At 37.1% G+C, this 21,006-nt stretch overlaps 1 protein-coding gene across 49 annotated transcripts in view; it reads right to left on the bottom strand.

Moving 5' to 3' along the window:
• Window positions 1–21,006, bottom strand: part of CLASP2 (cytoplasmic linker associated protein 2) — a 147,972-nt gene that overhangs the window by 70,200 nt on the left and 56,766 nt on the right. For 39 of the 49 annotated variants that reach the window (XM_054815216.1, XM_054815224.1, XM_054815241.1 and 36 more), the window contains 2 exons: window positions 19,815–19,961; window positions 4,299–4,378 (listed from right to left, as the gene is read on the bottom strand). In XM_054815216.1, the coding sequence (XP_054671191.1) occupies window positions 4,299–4,378; window positions 19,815–19,961 (227 nt within the window). Of the gene's footprint in view, window positions 1–4,298; window positions 4,379–19,814; window positions 19,962–20,466; window positions 20,675–21,006 lie in introns of those variants that run through there. The other 10 variants (XM_054815257.1, XM_054815262.1, XM_054815266.1 and 7 more) reach the window with 3 other exon arrangements.

The following is a 21,006-nucleotide window of genomic DNA, read 5'->3' as shown; positions in this document are numbered from 1 at the left end:
ACGAATTGCTGAAAAGCTTTGACACTGGTCCCTTGACCATACTGTTCTGCATGTATATATGCATCTTTTATTTTACTGTAAAAAGACTTAGGAACATCCTTCTTCTGTTCTACAGTTAAGCTGAACGCGTATTTTCTATAAAGTATCTTATTTTCCTAGGCAACTTGAAATTACCACAAGAGTTATTCCAAATACAGTCTAGTGTTCCAATTTCCTGAGCACGTCAAAGGAATTTAACTTACAGTAGACATGGGACCTTGAATCTACTGACATCTACTTTTGTCCAATGCTTTAATAGAACATGGTTATGGAGGCATCTATGTTTCATAGTGGAATATTGAGGAGGCGGAAGACATCCATGCTCTAAAACACCTGCGTGTCTGGTTTGTAGGATAAACAGGGTAGGAATCACTTCAGAAACAGATGAATTAGTACGCCCAGACCAGCTTCACTGTCATGTAGAAAACAATTTCTGAATATGCTTTATGAACAAAATTGAAATTTTTATTACCACACAGATGTGTAAGCCTTTCCAGGGTACTCTGTGGAAGCACCTTTGCAGTTCTGTACAGGGGACGCAAGTGCGTCCATAAAAAAAACCAAAAAGCTATTCCTCACGATTACTGTTTTCTTCTTCATTAGAAGTCAATAAACATCTGATACATAACTTAAGAAGAGCAAATGATTTAATGAACACAGCAGATCCAAATGTTAACAGACTTTCTACTCCACTGCCCACAAAATCAAACATGAGTTTTGTATCACCATTTAACCCACCTGTGTATACTGGTAGCATATAATACTTGTTACACAACACTAATTTATTTTAATGCTAATTCTATAGTTACCACGCTATTAAGAATAAATATTACATGTGTCCTGGTAAGCATTTTTATCAAATTAAATTTCCATTACCAAAGAAAATTATTTTCCTTTTAAAAGTGAAAGGGAGTAGTCACTGCTTAACTAGAGATGCAATTTCACATTATGGTGACCCTAATGCCATTAGAATTCGTGACACGATTCAACCTCCTCAGGCTCCTTTACCATCACCCACTTTGCCCTGTCTCCTTCCCAATTCAGGGTTTTAACACATAAAAAGCTAACCCTGCAAGAAGAAAGGCAAGAACTTCTCTGCCAGCTCAGCAGCCTATGCCAACTTATCACAAAGAAATGCAACAACAAGTGAAGTAGGATCACGCCTTTTGGTGGGAGCTGAGATCTGTCTAGTGCACACTCGAAACTTAGTCTGAGGTTATGGTCAAGGTATAAATACCTTTTGTAAGCTGTCTCATAGAGTAGTTCCTCAAAAATAGGACATTTTTTTGTTGTTGGCCTATGTGTCATCAGAGATCATGTGCTGTAGTCACTGCCACAGGATTAAAACGTGCTAAGCAACAGGCAAGCACAGAAGCAACATGTACAATGGGTTTATGCCCGCCCTACTTGCATTCCTAGGTAAAAAAAAAAATTTTTTTCTTTAATTACCTGGCACAAACAGAATTTGATCTATGCAGTTTCTGCTATTCAAATTTGCATTGTAATGAAAATTAGTAAATGGCATAATTTCATCTTGCCATGAAATTAAAACTGTAATTCCACTGAAAAATCCCGAATTGTCAAGGTTGTCCATACCTATATTAGTTTCAGAGGAATAAAAGGTAATATTTTAATAATTTCTTTTCTCTCTACCCTTGATTAATTATGCTTTTAGAAGGCTAAGATGAAATTCTGTGTTCAATGACATAATACATTTTTTCATTCATAAGTTCCTACATCAGACTTTTCTGAAAACAATTAACAATTTGTTTTGAAACAAATTCTAGCTATTAATGGGAGTTACTCCTAATAACCTGAACACAGAATTTTCTTCAATTTAAGCAAAAGCAAATAAACAGAGTTGTAAAACATTATGGTTGTAATCTTAAATATGAAGGCACAATCCTCTCACCACTATACTTCTCTTTTTGATACAAAGATCCATCACACTCTATCTGAAAAACACCCATCTTCATAAACTGCTGTTATCCATTAGAGGGCAACACACACACATCATTAACGGTTAAGTGCAACACCAAAGACAGAAAAATGAAAAGCTCAAACACAAATAGAGTAATAACTATACAGATGGAAAGTATTTCCAATATGGGGATTACAAACTAGATATGAGTAAACAATATGATATTCCTAAAAAATAATGACAAGCAGTCATTGGAACAGGTTACTGGAAAGACAGATCCATCATTGGAGGCTTTTAAGAATGAGTTAAACATACACTCACCATAACTAACCTCAATTTACTTGATTAATCCAGATGCATTTAATCTTGATTCAGAATTGGATCCATTTTTTCATAATATAGTTCCCTTCCTTACTTTCGCTGAAGGCACTACTAATACCCAAAAAATGTAATGAAAACAGAAAGACATAGGAATGGGCCCAATAATGTACAAACAACTCTCCCCATTCTGTCTAACAAGTTTCCTTTGCTTTTAGAATAACCTGGCAAATTACAGGTCGTAAACATTCTTTCTTCACAGGGTCTAGTACAGAAACTTCTCTCTTCCTTAGTAATTAACAAGGCCTCAGAACATGGGAACTGCCTTGTCTTGGAAAGACCAGAGATTGTCCACAACTAGAAGCATGAAGTTGGACAGCAGGAAGTCATTATTCCTAAGGATACCCCCCAAAAAAATTTGTGTGGTTTTTTTGTTGTTGCTGTTGCCTGGCCAGCAAGTCTTTCTTACATTCTCATCCATGAAACAAATAGGTTGTTTTGAGGTCAGTTACACATTTTGCACCCTCACCTCAACATGGGTGAGATTAGTAAAGACAAATGAGTGTTTGTCCTCCACCTCTTGCAGTTTAGGAATGACCTACCTTCCTAGGTCACCAGCAGTCAGAAAAATCACATGTTCTTGTCAATGACATACAGTTACCCCACTTTTGTTCTTGCAATGTTATTAACCAACTTGAGTGATTAGAGAACTCTGCATGGGACTGCAAATATTAAGTCATGGAACTACAGGCAGCATGTTTTCTGTGCCATGTAATATGTCTCTGTTCAACATAATGGGGATAAATAATATTAAGAGCTCCTCTAAAGAACTCCTAACACAGTTTGGAGAGGCAAAGAAACATGAAGCTCTTACAGCACAGGACAAAGATTTCTGCAACATGACAGGAACCATGGAGATAAAGTGTTCCTTCATAAAAGCAGACAGTGTTTCTGCCTACAGGAAGAGAGTAAGGGATGCCATCCAGAGAGACCTTGACAGGCTTGAGAAGTGGACCCATGCAAACCTCATGAAGTTCAACAAGGCCAAGTGCAAGGTCCTGCGCATGGGTTGGCACAATCCCAAGCACAAATACAGCCTGGGTGGAGAATGGATTGAGAGCAGCCCAGAGGAAAAGAACTTGGGGGTGTTGGCTGATGAGCTCAACATGACCTGGTAATATGCACTTTACGTGGTCTTTAAGGTCCCTTCCAACCCAAACCATTCTATGATCTAACAAATAACTATGCTATTATCTTGGGAGATAAAAATAGAACAAACGTACGTAGCAAGAAAATCATACAAAATCCTTCTGGTGTTTGGGAACTATGGACGACTGAGGTTTTGCTTGCCTTCTACACCTCAGCTGCTCAAGGAAAACTTACTCAAAATAGGTCTAGGAGGATACCAGCATGTTAAATGACTCAACTGTGTGAAAATACCAAGTATGTGCAATTCCCACACTTAAAAAACAGAAAGTAAAATCTTTCAACTAAGAACTCAGAATCCAACAGGTTCATCAGTATTCAAATAAGGCACTAATTTTTTTTAAGTATTGCTAGAAAAGAAGATATGTATGCCAGACACACATCATTACGGTTCAGACACATTTGAAAATACCATTCTTGGTTTTTTTAAATGATTTGCCTGCATTATTAATACTTGATTATCCCATGAAATTGCAGTCCTAAATTTTTCAAACATTATGGAAATCTTTTTTTAATTAAAATTGAAACATATAATTATTTTCAGTAGCTCCCTGGAAAAGATTAAGAAAAATTATAATGGATTTTAGCTGAAACACAATGTGATAATAATTAGTAGGACAATAAAGAAAAGGGGAGGGTGTGTTTTGGTAACTAACTGGAAAGAGTTTTCCATGGAGACTGTAAATTCAGAAGGAAGGAAAAGTAATGATGCTTAGAGGACCGTAAAATTAAAGAAGTTTTAAAAGTAGGCTAACACATAGTATTGCAAATAGTATATTTCTGAAAACAAACATGAGGATACACAGCACCTTACCTGTACAGTAGGAACATCTGTAAATGCCTTAATAAAATCATCCTCATCCACAGCTCCAGCTCCTCCTTCTTTAGAGGAACCTACATAAATGTAAAATACTGTTAAACATTATGCAACATGTCAAGGTTTTCAAACTGACATAAGCATCTTTCACAATACCTATTTTCAAACATTTAATATAACTTACAAAAATCCTGAACATTCACCATGTGTAAAATTACAAGACCTTGAACTCTGATTTCACCATGAATAAGAAAAAAGAAAATAATTTGAAAACAGTGTCTGGATTACGCTTTCTTGCAAATACTAGTGTTACCAAGAAAGCCCTTTTTTAAAAGAAATGAACTCAAGTTTGCTGTCAAATCAAACAAGGTCATCAGACCCAGGCTGCGCTACAAGCCTAAAACTGCATAACAAGCCTAAAACTCCAAGTACAAGGTGAAGCTTGGCAGAATCCTTAAGTATCTTCAGTAATCGAATCAGGTAGATATTATGACAAGACAGGTTAACCACATGGAGATAATCAGTCCAGTAGAATATTTCCTTCTTGAGAGGAAAAATAAAAAATAAAAAAAAATCTTTTACAGCAAATGAGCACTTGGGAACAAGGGTCTTGTCTCAACTCTTTCAGAGTGAGGCCAACAGGATAGCTGGCAGAACGTCCTCCCTTACTTGCAGAGCACAGCTGAAATGGAGGTCTCAGGCAGAGAAGACATGTATTTTACTAACGACAGAGCAAATAAAAACCCATAAGGAAAAAGCAGTTAAGGCTGGGTGGTCAACTAAAACAAAAAGTTAGGACTTCTTGAAAAAACAAACTCTTGGTGACTGCACTCTTCAAAAATATTTCACAGTTTACAATGCCTGATCTCCTATTTATAGTGCAGGGAATTATGTCTGTTGTGTTTGTATACTTGTGCAGTTTGGAAACATGAGGGTCCACTACCACTAAAAATTTCATGGTAAACTTACTACATCTCAACACCTCTATGCAGAACAAGATCTCTCACGTGCCTTTGTAGCTGATTAGTGTAAAAACACTGAAGTCATATCTAGCAAAATTTGGACGTGGTGCCTGTGGTATGATATAGGAACATCTAACAAATTTTGACAGCCTAGGCTCAAGGATGTTGTAAAGAGATGCTGTACATAATGCATTTCTACATGTGTATCTCCAACACCATGTGTCATAATTGCCAATAGCAGCCAGAAGAGAAAGAAGAAATTATAGCAGCTTATTTCTTCTCCTTCCAGACAGGAGAGGGAACAAGTCCTTCCACAAAGTGAATGAGTACCTGCCTGGCTAAGAAGAGGGAAAGATCCCGTTTACACCAAGAATACGCCCTTCTGCCACAATCTTGTACAGCTCCTAAAAGGGAGGATGCCCTGGTCAGAGCAGAATTTTGTGGAAAGAAATTTTGTGGAAAGAAAGAATTTGGCACAGTGGCACCATGTTAAACTAGGTGGTACAAACAGCCACCTGGATGCTCAATTCATAACCTCATTTGTCCCTCTCAAAATAACCTGACATTTAAGAAAGTCTCATAGTACCAGAATAATCACAATCAATATGCAGTACATACTCAGTACATACTTTCATAAATGGTAAAGAAATCTTAAATTTTTTCAAGGTTAAAACATAGTTTTCATATTGTCAAAGAACTTATTTTCTAAAACATTTAGAATTATATAAACAGTTCATGAAAGGTTTCTGTTCTGATCAAAATTTAGTCAAAGCTAACCCATTGATTTAGTCACAACACAGTAAGCCCCTAGGAAGCTTATACTACATGTTTCTTTGCAACCTGATAAAATATTAAGGCTACAGTGATCCCATGACACTAGAGGCAACCCCTGCCCCCAGAAATTAACAGCTTATACAAGTCTTGTATTATTATTGAGTTACATAAATATCCAAATGCCATTGTTAAAGCAGGGAAAAAAAAGTACTTTGCATTCCCATCCATCACTTACCAATTTTCTGCCAAGGGAATAAACTTAGAGAAATCAAACACTGAAATTGACACATACAGGCCATGAACATAAAAACCCTAGAAAATGTTTAGATTTCAAGTACTCATATTACACTTCTGTACATTGTAAAGATTGAAAGAGGAGGAAGTTGCCTTTGCTAAATAAGTAGACATTGTCGTCTTTAGTCTGCCTTTTAAAATCAGACAATAGCATGGACTACAAGACAGATTTTTCTAGCACTTTAACACCATCCAATAATGCATCCTGAGTAATAAAAGAAAATCCTTTATCTAAGGAATAACTATTTATTACTTTAAAGAGAGAAAGAAGGACAGACTACTATTCAAAATCCATTTGACTAGTTCCCGCACACAGCATTTCCCACCTTCCCTAGTCTCAACAACTAGTTCATTTCTACAGACCACTTCTATTTGAAATTAATAGTCCCAGAAATTGTTTTATTGCCTCTTTGCCTGGTAATAAAAAAGGTTATGCAGGGGTTTTTTGGCAGGTGACACTTCTTTATCTCTAAAAGCACATTCACTTCTATTTCACTAATCTTTCTCCTCCTCAACTGCATAATCACATACACATACCAAAATAAAGTGCGAAGCAACTGTCTTCTCTTCATAGTGTATACAAGTCAAAACTCCACACTGCATGAGGAGGAAAAATATTATTCAACCTTTCCCTTCCTGACCTCTTTGTAGGTATGTTTACCTATTCTGTTTACCAAGTCACTGCTTCCGAAGAGACTAACCAAAAAAATGACAGAACTCAATCCACTGTTTCCCAATTTAGAAGAAAGTCTTTTACTATGCTAATAAGATACATAATAGTCACAAACACATAGGTGCCTTCAAAGGACTTCTCATGCTTTTGTACGGCTTGAGTTTCCTCTACAACAGCATCAGCAGAGCTTTACAAAATTCTGATTTCAGACAGCACTGCCTACAGACTCAAAACTGACATATCTGACAGAGCACACACATTTTGATAAGCCGATTTGCTGTTGTTGTTGCTTACCTTCTCAGACCAAGCTGTGATCATAAATTTGTTAGAAGTATCTCTCTCAGGTGTTAATGCCTTCCACTGAATAGTGCATGTTCTTAACCTTACCCACAGAACACATAATCCTTTGACCAAATACAGATAAGTTCAACCACTGCATTCCTAATAGCAAGAACACTACAAACAATTCTTAGGGGCTGTAACCCCATTACATTTAACATCTTTAAGCGCTCAGTAGATAACTAAAATCCAGAGCCTCATTAACTGGCTTTTTTTCAAATGAGTGCAATTTACATTATCCTACCTTTGGACTCAGCCCACTGAATCCAATTGGGACTCCCTCAGCTGAGACCCAGAAGAGAATAGCATCTGAAGGAGATCCACACAAGACGTTTATCTACATTATTTGTTAGTTTTCATTCATAACCTTTACTTGTTTTTATCCTTCAAGCATTCTGGTTAGACAGATGCACCGACAGACCTGCAAGCCTAAGTTCCACTTCAGGAAGCTGCCGAGAATCAACCAAACATAACAGACTTGATATGGAATCACAGCAGCTGAAGCACCTCGTGAGTTTTACGGTGGATTTGTGGTTTATTTATTTTTTTTAAACTTAAGTTCAATGAGTCTCAGGACAGAGGCAAAGGAAACAAACGACTCCCTGCAGACTAGCAAGCACACCAGTAAGAGAGATGACATCTTCATAAGTTCAATTTAAGGATTTCTAACATTTTGTGAGGCCCTAGGAGTCTTTTTTTAAAGAAAGTTTTTTTCAGTCACAAGGCTTTGAGTTTAGCGTTGTTAATAGCTCAACAGCAGAAAGGGTACTGGTATGCAACCAAAGAAATTACCTAGTCTTTTGTAGGATCAGTTTTCTCACCCAGGAATTAATTCCTGCAGTTGATTTCTTCCCCTCTTCCGACTGAATCATTTGAAATCTTTCCATGATATCACAACTTTGGACTGCTCACTTGCTCTACGACCTTGATGCTTTCCACACTAGTATCTACAAATGGGCGTGATGGGCATGACAAAACAACGGAACAACACTATATGGGAGAAGAAAGATGTCATGAGAGTGATACTGGACTGGATTTTGTTGTGTTTTGGGTTTTTTTAAACGAAGAACTGTTTAATCAAAGCACGCTTAACTTTAATAAAGCATACAAGCACTGGTCTAAAAATAAAAAATTGCTTAACTTATGTTTGGTAGCCACTCTTTACTAGTCAAATTCAGTTTTTTCTGCTTCTGTGAGTCTTTTGACTAACATTTCAGAACAAAAATTTCCCTATGAAAAAGGGAATTTCAAAACTAGTACAAAAACTTAGTAGTAACACAAACTCTAAAATGTTGTTTCACTTTTGTTCTTAAAAGCTTTTCTCAACAGACTTCCCTATAAAAAAACTGTAACTATTTTCTGATACAATGCAGATCACAAATTAAGTGTTAGTAAACTTTGAAAAGGGTACTGTTATACACGTCTTTTATCCCTCAGAACTCTAATTGCACACAGTATCTTACTAAGCAACACATCTAGAATGAGATGATGTGGGTTACAATTTTTTTCTGAACAAAAACACCCCCTAAAGCTATACCACATCTGAACTAATTCAAAAGTTTCACTTCTTATCTACCAGACACCGAAGCAGAAGTAAAAGATGCAGATCATTCTGGAGTCTAATAAATAAAAAGTACTGTTACCTTTTTGGTTTTGTGGGATAATAAACAATCAGCTGTAAATTAGGAATTGACAGTAGCTTCAGCTCAGCATGGGCTAAGTGGACAGGATAAGATCAAGTACTTACTCAGCTTTTCGCATAATAGGTTGATCGGCAACTCCCACTCACTCCTACTGACCTGCCTCATTCTAGTACTAGTACAGCTAACTAGTAAATCACAACAGGGAGTGGCTAAATTGACAATAAAATAAACTGGCCAAGAATGGTTTCAATGAGGCAGGTTCCCTGGTCTGCTTCACTGTGGGACCGTATAAACACTGTGCCAGCAGAATCCAGTGGATGACTTGGGGTATGAGTTAGTGGAGATAGGGAAGGAAATGACTCCAGGCAGCATAAACAACAGTACAGCTGCTGAAAGCCTAAGCATAGGCTGAAGGGAGTAGAGCAATAGCCAAACAAAATGAACCCAAGTCAGGACAAGTGCAAAGGCAACCCACTGGAACACAGAGCCTATCTCACTAAACACGGGGTGGGGGACGAGGGGGGCAGGGTGCGTGTGCTGCAGAATCTAAAGAAAGTGTTGATACAAACGGAAAGCAAATGCGTCCATACAAACTACAAATAAGTATGTTACAGAAATCAGATGATGCTTCCTATAGATTACAGCAAACAATTTTTGGAATCTCTTTCAAACACTCCTTCAAACACAATGACACAAAACCTAAGTGTGAACAAAGTTCTTTAGCATGGTACTTGCAATAGACAGACCCAGTGCTCAATAACCAAATTCTGTTCTCAGTCCTAGTGGATGATGTTGCAAAGGTCATACTTAATTCTTTAATATACATTCTGCCCTTTGTTAGTCTCTGAAATTAGGATTTTTCCTGAATCTTCCATAGCTTTCAGAGAGACTTTGCAAAATCTACTTATTTATCCTTGGGTCAGCCCTTATTACTGTTTGGTAACACTGGCAGCTTGCTTTTAAATAGGTGTCTGGTGGGGGGGAGGAGGAAGTTACCAGTGCTTCGTGATCTGAATTACCACCTCTGAGAAGGCAAGGGTGAATTTTAAGATAATGATTCTGATAAAGCCTTATGCATAGACTGAATTTCAGTAGCTCAGTAAGGAACCTCTTTATCTTTCCAGGTATCATAAGATTACTACCACAGTTAATAAGAGTCCAGAATAACATCTTTTCTTAAGCACTTTTCACAATTCTGCTTCTGTAAAACACGAACCAAATGTTTGGAAAAGTAGCTGAAGATTGAGAATCTCTGAAAATTCCCTTTATGTCATCTAAAGCAATTTGATATATTGTATACACACACCTTGACACATTAACAGAATACAGGAAACGCTGGTGGTCTTACCTTAATTCTATCAATGTTCTAAATGTTATTTCCATGTCTGAAAGATTGATCTTTGGATTTTAATCAAAAAACTTGAATAAAAACCTCCCATAAGACAAGCAAAGAACTATTCTTCAGTTTCAAATATCTGGATAAAGTACAAAGATGTTCTTTCATCAGGTGACTAATAGTATAGATGCCTTCAGGTTGTCTGCTTAAGTTCGGAAACCATTTGAGAGCAACAAAGAATTAGCACCTGCTCCAGTAAAAAAACCTTTGATCCATATTAGACAAGGTGGGTTTTTTGTAAACAAGGCAGATTTACTTTTAGATAGTTACACTGGTAAATCCTCTAGGATGTATATAATTAGACTAACTTAAATTATGTTAGCATAATAAACTTGTACCAAGTTCTACTCACAGCATAAATTGTACCAGTCAATGCATAATTGTTGTGGTGTAACTGTTAGTGTTGCTCACTGGCTTTGCTAAACAAGTTAAGAAACAGGTCACACTGCTAACTGCCACAGCTCTGCCAATAAAAGCTGTAGTGATCTTAGTTTAGACAAAAATTTTCATCAGCAGAATTCCAGCTGCCTTGTGTCCATTTTCTAAAAAAAAAAAAAAAAAAAAAGAAAAAAAAATTTCATCTGGAAACAAATAACTCCCCATCCTCAAAAACTTCTCTGTTGTTATAAATTTGTCTATATTCCTAATGCTTTTGCAAAGCACACATCTTGCCTAGCAGAGAAACCTCACAAATAAAATTTAGGAAACTACTGGGAGACTACCTTCTTGAGTTGTTCAACACATCCGTCTGATGGTAGTTATTACCTGCACAGAGGGGAGTGAGGACGAGGAAGAGGAACAGCAGAAGGAACATGGAGTGGTCTCTTAAGCCATTGCAATTCATGATTTAACTTAAGCTAAAATGCCTTTGACTTAAGCTGAACTGCCTTTGACAAAGACACTGGGCAGCAAGTTAGGATCAGTAAACCTATTCGGTTGTTGCAACACAAGTCACCAGTTTTTTTGAAATAAGTTTCAGAAAATAAAATATATGTTTAAATCAATTAAGACACAAAACCCAAATAAGTTGTCTTTTTTTTTTGGCAGAACCTTAATTGAGAAAGCCTTCACATTGTTTTAAACTAGCTTAGAAGACAATTCAAGTTATAACTAAGTGACTTAGAGTAGAAAAGCCTTCACTAGAAAGGCCACTTTAAGGTAACTGACAGATGAATTCTGTCATGTTCAGCCGCAGCGACTGACATTCATTCTGAACTGACTTGTCCACCTCAGCTCCTCCAATGCCAAAAGTCATTGTCCCAAAGGCATCCAGAAAGTCATTCAAGCTGAAACAGCCGCACAAACTGAACAAAACAGTAAAATATCTTCAAAATACCTTCTATTCCTTACTTTATCTGCCTACATTAGAAACTTGGTGGATGTGGTTAGAGAACTGGAGATCCCACCTGTATCGCGCCTGCTTCATTAAACATTCCTCCTACATGCCAGAGACATTGCACATGAACAGAAGTTTCCACCCAGCAAGTGTGCTGTCTCTGAGGACCGAGATGCTAAGCAGATCTCTCCATACAATTACTCACCCCAGGAAAGAACATGAGCAGGAGGGACCACAAGAAATTAGGGCTATGCTTACAAGGAAGAAGGTGGTGCAAGGTGTTTAACTATTAGCATAGCAAATCTCAATCCCTGAGGTGTGCCACATTAGTCAGGAGCAGATGCGTACTAAGCGGAAGCAGAAAATAATTCTTATTTGGACTGAAGATCACTGCACCAGCATGCATACCTTAAAATCTGGAGCTGCTCTTGAGGATGAAAATTCCTGTGGAATTGTGTACTGAACATGACATTCTCTGAGAAATTTAGTCAGTAGCACTTGAAGCCAATTCCTAATACTGAATGCAGAGTTTCAACGTTAGCCTCAATTCCTATGCAACACAGTTACACAGGTATAAAAGGTCAATACTGCCACCTCTTATTTTCACAGGCATGCTATGGAGATCAATTCACAAGCGTTTGTGAAGCACACAGAAAATACGACAACTACACAACAAAAAAAATTAATAGTGTTTTACTTAGTACGAGTTTGGATGGCATACATTAGATAAGACCAAACCCTGGGCGTGGAGAAAAACAAGCAGTTCTATGAGCAGCAAGAATACAGATACCTGATTTCCTTTAGGCTTATCTCACAGTTGATTAATGTCGGTTTCTACTCAATCGTAAGCTCAGTCATCTTTCAAATCATGCACAACGTTCATGCTCACAGTCATCTTTCAAAGCACTCATGAATTTCTTTTCTCTACTCAGGACTCAATTTTCACAAATATTTCAAAGAACATACATTTGAAACCCTGGTTCATTTGTCCAATTTCAATGGGTGAATTTTAAAGTTATTCTAATTTTATGAACATTAGTCTTATTTTCAGTTTTTAATATAGCTTTCTCATAACCCAATACTTACATTTTACTTTAATTTCTTCATTGTCTTATACGTGAATAGGGGAAATCACACTAATTATTTTACATTTCAGAAATTACTGAGAACAACTAGGAGCACAAACAGTTCATTTCTATCATCTATAATTTGTGCTGCAAGATGGACTGGATTAGGATACTGTGATTTTTTTGGAGTTGTTGTGGTGTAATAGTTTCAGAAAAATGGTACTTTCTTTACTGTTGTCACTTCTCTAACTGTGCATTTTTTTCTGAAACCATTTAAACAGAGAGTCTATTAAGAACAATTAGAACTAACACCACCTGTCATCAGAAACAATGCAATTAGAGTTTTTTGGATATTGCAACACATTTTAATCGTGTACTTCTGAAAGCTGATGAGTGCAAGACAGAAGGTCAAAGTGATTTGATTTTAATGTATAGTTGTTCTCCAATATTTTTAAGAGCATTTAATTTGTTGCAAGTAATATTTGTACCTTTGCTGAAATGTGTCAAATAATAAAAATAATTTGCATTGTATGCTTCTACATCCATGCTTCTCTATTTGGAAGCGTATATAATTGTCCAAAGACATGGAACAGGTTTTTTAAAGACACTTTTCCCCCCGCAGCTCACCTGCCCTACAAGGAAGAATTGCACCTGCTACTTTGCAAAGCAGCTTCTTTCCCACAGCAGCAATGCAGGAATGTTTTGGAACGGTTGTTTTTGCTTACTCTGCAACATGGCCACATTCCACAAGGACTCAAAGGGCAGCTGATTTCAGCCCACCTTCCTCCTCTCTCCTTCTGGATTCAGCTATATGAAAATATAAACAAATTGTTTCCCCTTCTTACTGCTTGAAAAATTAGTACAATGTTAACAAACTAAACAAGGGGTGGGTTGTCTACCTTATTCTCACCACTGCCTGGTACTACTATGATTACTAGTGAGATGTTTGGGACTACAACACAGGGCAGAGATGTCAAAAGAAGGTTACAGAGTGTGGTGAGCTCTTATCTTCAGACCTCTTAACTACTGCTCTTCCCATTTTATCCATTTGTAAGTTGCCTTCTAGGCTATGAGCTTTTAGAGAGAGAAGACTATCAGATACAGTGTCATGCTTATACCAACATAATAAATCCTAGAATCTAATTGAAGCTTCTAGAAATGAGTGCAAAATAAACTGAAGCAGTATGAACTATCTGCCAACTGTCCTAGGATGACGCATAGAAAACAGTGAAACTAATGAACAGTAGCGTTATATATTTCTATATTCTATGAAGGTATAAGTGTGTGTACATACATATAGATTTTTAACAATTTAGAATATTTATTTATTTTCACTTCAGTTTCCTCCTTAAGGCTGATTTTCCAATCCACCTGCTGAGGTTAGCTGCAAAGGAAAGTATCTGTTAAAGGAATGGAAACCCCAGTGACCGGACAGGCATTTATCATGGCCAAGGAAAACCGATCACTGATCATGTGCAAGGAGACCTTCTCCTGAAGTGCCATTCAGGGGAGTAAATAAGAACAAACCAAACAACTCCAGGAGAACCTGGAAAATTTGAAATCCTCCTACTTCCTCAAATTCTGGGTCAGGTTAAAACAGCAGCAGTTCACGACTGCAGGATTGCAACCCAGCAATTCCACAGGCAAGGATCTCTCAGGAAGGAAGTTAATTGACATTCACCATGGGGACAAGGCCTTCTGAAAAAAATCCTCTGATTCAGACTCTGATACCCAACGCTGATCTCAAAGGGTGCTCAGAAAGACAAAAAGGCTGATTTCAGTTGGGATCTTGCAGAAAAATCTTTGAAGTTCACAGCAGTCTGGAAGCCAAAAAGGGAAACAAGTGCCACAGAATGTCAGGGATGCTTTGCTGACCAAGATTATCTCAGAGCAGTTTCATGTCATACAAAGGGCCAATATAGAACAATGAAAAAGAAATCCTAGTTTATTTTACAAGACAAATACAGCACTTTGGAAACCACTTAATGTGGGCTAAACAAATAGAAGAAAGACTCCTGAACTGATTTTCTGCAGAACTCAAAAGTTAAAAGAAAAACTTGGGCATTAATTACTATGAAGCTTATTTTTGTGCAAGTAAACAGAGAACTGTCTTCCTGAGTCTGAAGACAATCAATACAGCAAGGAGTTTACCCTGTCTTAAGTCCATTCACTAATAATTTGTATTTACAGTTCCACAATTATTTAAACCCTTTTTAATTTTTTTAAAAAAGCTACAGTATGTAGTTTTAATAACGTTAACTTCACCTGGCTAAGACATCAGAAGGCAAGCATCCATTTTTCATCACCATATTTGTTTTATGCAGAACCTTTCCACTTAAACTGTCTCCTACTAAAGCCTCTAACACTTCAAAATTTCTTCTGCTAGGAAACAGAGCCAAAAGAAGCAAACCAGTACCATTTTATTACTGTTCAACAAAGAGCTGCATTGCTATTACTGAGAAGGAAAAAAAGGAGCATTATGATGCTGATAAAACACACTATAGACAGATACAAAAACTAAACTTCAATTTCTTAAAGTTGGGAATAGCTTCTTATAGTTAAGAATGTGTTCCTATAGTTAAGAAAAACATGTACGGTAGTGTTATAGTTCTCACAGCTGCCTTTTGCCAAAACTGCTCACCTGGTTCACCCAAGTTTTCCACATAAAGGAAACATTTTTAATGGTTTTTTGAGCAATGATCACACTTTAGGAGGCTTCTTTCTGATTTTAAGAATTAAGACCATCCTAAAACTGACGGTTATTTCAAATAATGCCAGCATCAAACCTCAAACTGGCAGTTACAGTCTTCATTGAGGGCCAGATGCATCGAACAGAAGGCAACATCACAATATTTATGTTGGGGAAAAATGCTTTTTGCATGCACACATTTTTTAATAGGAAAAAAAAATAACTCTGCGTCCTTGGGGTTTCACTTCACATTCTTCATGCTTGGCATCAACAACAATCTTACTCCAAAACATCATTTTTAAAAGCAGTTCCAATAATTCTGTCATTTAAATTAATAACATCCCCTTTGCTGGTTTGCCACCGGATGATTCATCCTAAAGCAACATAGATTGTTTCAAAAAGTGTTAACAACCTTATTAGTGTTAAATTGTAAGCAATGTACAACAACACTAGCAAGCCTATAGAATATAGATTTTAAAAAAGCCAATGAACCATATGTAAAATACATGATGCAGTATCTTCCCACTGAAGACAACTGCAAAAAGTAGAAAGCTCACCTTGTTTCAAATGACAACATTAAGAATTACGTTCCTGCCCTACAGAGGTTCTCATAAAACATACAACAGAAAGTTAAGCTTTTGTCACAATTGGGTTTCACCAGCAATTTTTTCTTCTAAATGCCACATGGCTCTATTGAAGTACCACCACGCCTACATTTAACCCATTCTAAAGACTACTGACTTAAATTGACATTTCGGGAAAAGAGGGCCATCATTTTGTTGAGGTATGGACTGAGGTTACCTACTAACATCTAGACTACATAAAGCTTCTGAGTAGTATACAAGTGAACAATTCCCTAGAAGACTTGGAACAGGAAGCTCACATTTGCAAGAGAACCTGCCAAAGCCCTATAAAAGATCTTGAACAGCACATGGACAAGAATAGAGCTCTTTTGGCTAAGATACCCTACTTAAGTCTTTTTCTACTGTAAATTATGGTGTCACTCACAACTGAAAAGCTGCTTGCCATACTGCCAAGAAAGAGCCCATAAGTATCCATTTCTGGAAAGGCAGAACACACACGGTGCATGTTCTCAGTAAGAAGGCCTTAGAGCAAAGGGGTATTTCCAGAGGCTCTGCCACTTGAATGAAGAGCTGAAAGCAAGTGTGTCACAAGTAAGTAGATCAGCTATGCATTTCCTGGCAAAGGACTAACTCAGGGAAAGTGTATTGACTGTGGAATAAGAAATACGCCAAACAAAGCACTGCCCCGTTAAGGTGAAGACCCATCACTTCTCATTCATCACACACCTCCCAGCAGGAAAGTCAGATGAGAAACAGACCGCTGGATTTCTTACTCTCAAGGCAGTACCCTGCTGAGGCTGCCTGCTCTGATACTTTTCTGGCAAGCTGTCTTCTACAGACTTAATCACACCTGTCAGCAAATGTACAAGTTCTACAAGCTCTCCTGTCCCTACAGCCGACAAGAAAAGATCTTGCACAGTCATTCCCAGCACAAGGAGAGAGAATTCCAGCTCAAGTAGGACGTTGCTATTGCCAGTGTACATGCCAGTTTCACCTGCCTTCCTGGACAATGATTTTGCATTTCCAGTGCCACCAAAATGCCCTACAGTTTCCTACAGTAAATGGAAAGTGCCCAACACAGTGAAAAAAATCTCTTTTTGCATATTGGATGGGTACTTTCACTTGAATAGAGTATCTGGTCAGTGGTGGAATTATAACTGGACTCTTCAAACACCGTGGCTCTCTGTGGAATAAAGCTCTCTAAAGCCAGCAATTTGTCCTGTAATGACAATGTGTTTATAGACACTTGCCCTGTTCACGTACATTTCTCTAGCAGCCATTTCTGACTACTGTCAGATGGGACAGTGGATTATATAGACCTCGTCTGACTTAGTATCATTGTTCATGTGAATCATGTTATGGGCAACTCCTCACTTCTGGAAGAGATTAGGACTTAATTGACTTAAATACATTTGGCATCTGCACTAACATTCTTTATCAGGCTAGGAGATGCAGGATTTGTAAATACGATGCAGAAGGGTAAGGCTCTCTTAGCGCAGACATTTAACATTTCTATAAACTAGCAAGCTTGTTACTAAACAGAACTAGTTTAAACACTGGTAACCTCAAAAAATAGTATGGAGATGGAGAGAAACATCGAAAGATACAAATAGTGGGCAGCAGGAGTAAAATGAAGTCAAATACTAGCTGCTAAAAATGAAAACAGTGGTAATAGCCTTGCTGATCAATGGTAACATGGAAAATGCTAAAAAGAAAAGATTGAGGGTCAACTCAAGAAAAGCTTGAAGGGAAAAAAAAACCCAAAGACAACTTAAACTAGGAAGCATATAGTTATAAGTGAGGAAAGAAACCTGCACACCAGCAGATTAATAGACTTGTAAAAGTTTCTCTCTGGTAGACACCAAGAGAAAAAAGTAGCAGAGGTCGAGAATAACTGAAGACTGGAAGACAAATTTCTGCCTTCTAGCCATTTGGTGAAGAATACCAGGCATAACATCTTTCTTACAAAATACTAAGGCAAAACTTCTCCACGGTCAGGCACCTGAGCAGTCTGCACAACCACACTGTAGATGCACATACAGACAAGCATTTAAAGAACAATTTAATCAACATTACGAAGGCCAGCCAAACATTTAATCCTAAATTTTCAAAATTCTGACTACAGACATACTGACAGAATAAAAAAAAAAAAAAAAAAAAGAGGGGGAACATGCACATGTGAACACTCCTTAGTATTTTCAAGAGTTGAAAGGAGATGGTATTATGCAAGGAATGACCAAAGTGGTCTTGTTTTGGTATGCTTAAATTTTGTCCTTATTCCATGTATTTTTTAATGTTAATTTTTTGAAGTTTGGCAATATAGGAAAAGGAGGAAAAACAATGTTAACAATTTTGGGGTTTTAATCTCCTTTGCTACTGAATTTTAGACAAACTGAAAAATCAGTTGAGTGGTTATTCTGTTCTTCTCTCCCTTCCCCTGCTATCCTATCTCTATGTTTTCACTGCAGAGCATGTAAAGTGAGTCTATATGTAAAAACAATTTTACATAAAAACCCATACATATTTAATAAAATATTATTAAAAGAAGCACATACTGAAAGAAACAGGAATTCCTGAGCATTCACAGTTCTGGTACTATCTATGTTAGTCTTGCATGCAAAAAATACCACACTTCAGGTTAAAGATGATATTATTATTACTTATTTGTGGAATAATAATAAATGCTAAGAGTCAATTTCAAGAGATAACTTCCTTTAGGAAGTCTTTTAGGTGGTACTTTCTGATTCATACTGCTATCAGTTTTGAGTTATATTATGGCAGTGTTGATCCTGCCCTATGGGAATCTTTTCAATTTATGAGGAATTCTGAAGATCACATTAAAAATTGTCAAAACATTAGTTATAATTAAGGCAGTTTGGCAGGTGTATCTTCTTTCAGATTTTATCTTTGCTTTGCAGTTCACATAAGGGAATGTTACATCAATAGGAACATGAAAAAATTACTTACTCTTACAAAAATTCCTTACTGAAAGAATCAATTATTCATAAAAAAAGCCATACCTGAAATATGGTATATTTCCACTTAATTACATTTTTTTCTGAATGTGTACATGAACTATCAAAAAAGCTGTCACTTCTTTAGCAGTAAACAGTTGCTTTTGTTACATTACCCCCGCCCTAAAAAAATGCGGATTTCCATGTTCAAAGACTATAATTAGTAAGCATTATCACCATACAGCTTTGAAGTCTACCGTGCTAAAAAATCCTGGCAAGGATTTTGGCCCTTCTTTTTTGTGTTTCACAACCAATTTCACAATACTCTGACAGTTTAAAGAATAATAATAAAAGTCATCCAGGTGTAATATACACCTCTGTTGAGGTATATGGTTGATGGCTAGTCCTTTCTAGTCATATGAAACAGTGCAGACCTACAGTAAAAATTTCATCTACACAGACCTACTACAGAATTTCACACTATATCTATATATACAGTAAGTGATGTGTGGGTTCTGTCAAAGAGGCACCCATATATTCATTTTACCCACACAATTACTATCCCCAGATGTTAATTTATAACAAGAGGCCTTTATAAGCTAAATGTAGGTTCACAAAAACACAGACATGCACACACTTTTACATATGAATAATTACGTAAAACAGAGTCCCTTACTGTTTTCAGCTCTGCAAAAATACTGCAGTCATGAATTAAACATCACCTTCCAAAGTTCTCTGTTTTGTGCCTGCTCTGGCAAGGTTTCTGGGAACACCGATTAGAATCTGAATAGCTTTACATTACCTCCAACCTTAGGCCCACCAGCTGATCCTGGCTTTCTTGCACTGTTTGAAGGATTTCCTGGCTTTTTAGGTGCCGGAACCTTGAAGGCTGAAGCAGCTGATGATGGCCTATTTCCATCCACTGACTCTTCATCATCAAAGCTTTTGTCTAGAAAAGGATACATTGAATAAAAATACAATTATTAGAATGGATGTATATTTATTTCCTAATCAACTATTCTGCTTCACGTTTCACAGAAATTCACAAAATGTATATATAAAACCAAATATTTATCACTTTGTCCTCTGTCTCTGACGTAGGAACAAAATGACAATGAGAAATAAACAGCATTTTGTACATGTTACATTCTTAAAGGATATTATTTTGCCTTCATAATTAACCACTGTAAAACTGAATATAAAAATGAATCCTACACATTCACTCCCACAAAGGGAAAATATCTTTGCAGAGATTGAATATTTTTGCCCATTTCTGAATATTTTCCCCAAAAGCAAGCCCTTAATATAATTTTTATCATTCCAGTCTACCAAAGACAAATGCTTCTCCCTTTTCTTCTTTTACTCATGCATGCATTTTCTGCTACACATCCTCCCACAATGTGTCTAACCAGCACTCCCTGTCTCTTTCCTTCCACCCAGATTTTTCAACTTACAATCACAGATCCTCTTGCAGATCAGCCGCCTCATTCCTCTGATAGCTCTTCAATCCCCTCACCGTAGGACGGACCCAGCACCTCACATGGCCACATGCAGTAAATTCTCAATACTAATCAAAGATTCTATCAAAAACTGCTCGCAAACACCCTAGATCCACCACTGAGATTTGTGCCGGCATCTTTCTCTCCCTTCCCTGCACTAGGTGCCGCACAACCAATGAGCTGCAAGGTGACATCATCTTCTGGGAGCCACCACCAGAGGAAAAGGTGAAAATTCTCCATGCAAATAAATTCATTCCCACACACGGTATTTGCCACTATTCCAATCCTTCATTAAAAAAATTAGACAGGCAGACAATACTCTGGGGTTTGCACTCCTTTTTCCTATAATTTCAGGTTTGTGTGTTTTTAAACAAGAAAGAAATTAATCTCTAGAAACTAAATAACATAGTCTTAATACAAAATATTCAGCCTTCCAAAAAAAAACCCCCAACATATTCCAACAGTAAAATGTAACAGTTTCTCAATCCACTTAGG

The sequence above is a fragment of the Grus americana genome, chromosome 2 (genome assembly GCF_028858705.1).
Source record: "Grus americana isolate bGruAme1 chromosome 2, bGruAme1.mat, whole genome shotgun sequence".
NCBI classification, from domain to species: Eukaryota; Metazoa; Chordata; class Aves; order Gruiformes; family Gruidae; genus Grus; species Grus americana.
The sequence above is the reverse complement of the archived record's forward strand: the minus strand, read 5'-3'. Positions and strand labels throughout refer to the sequence as shown.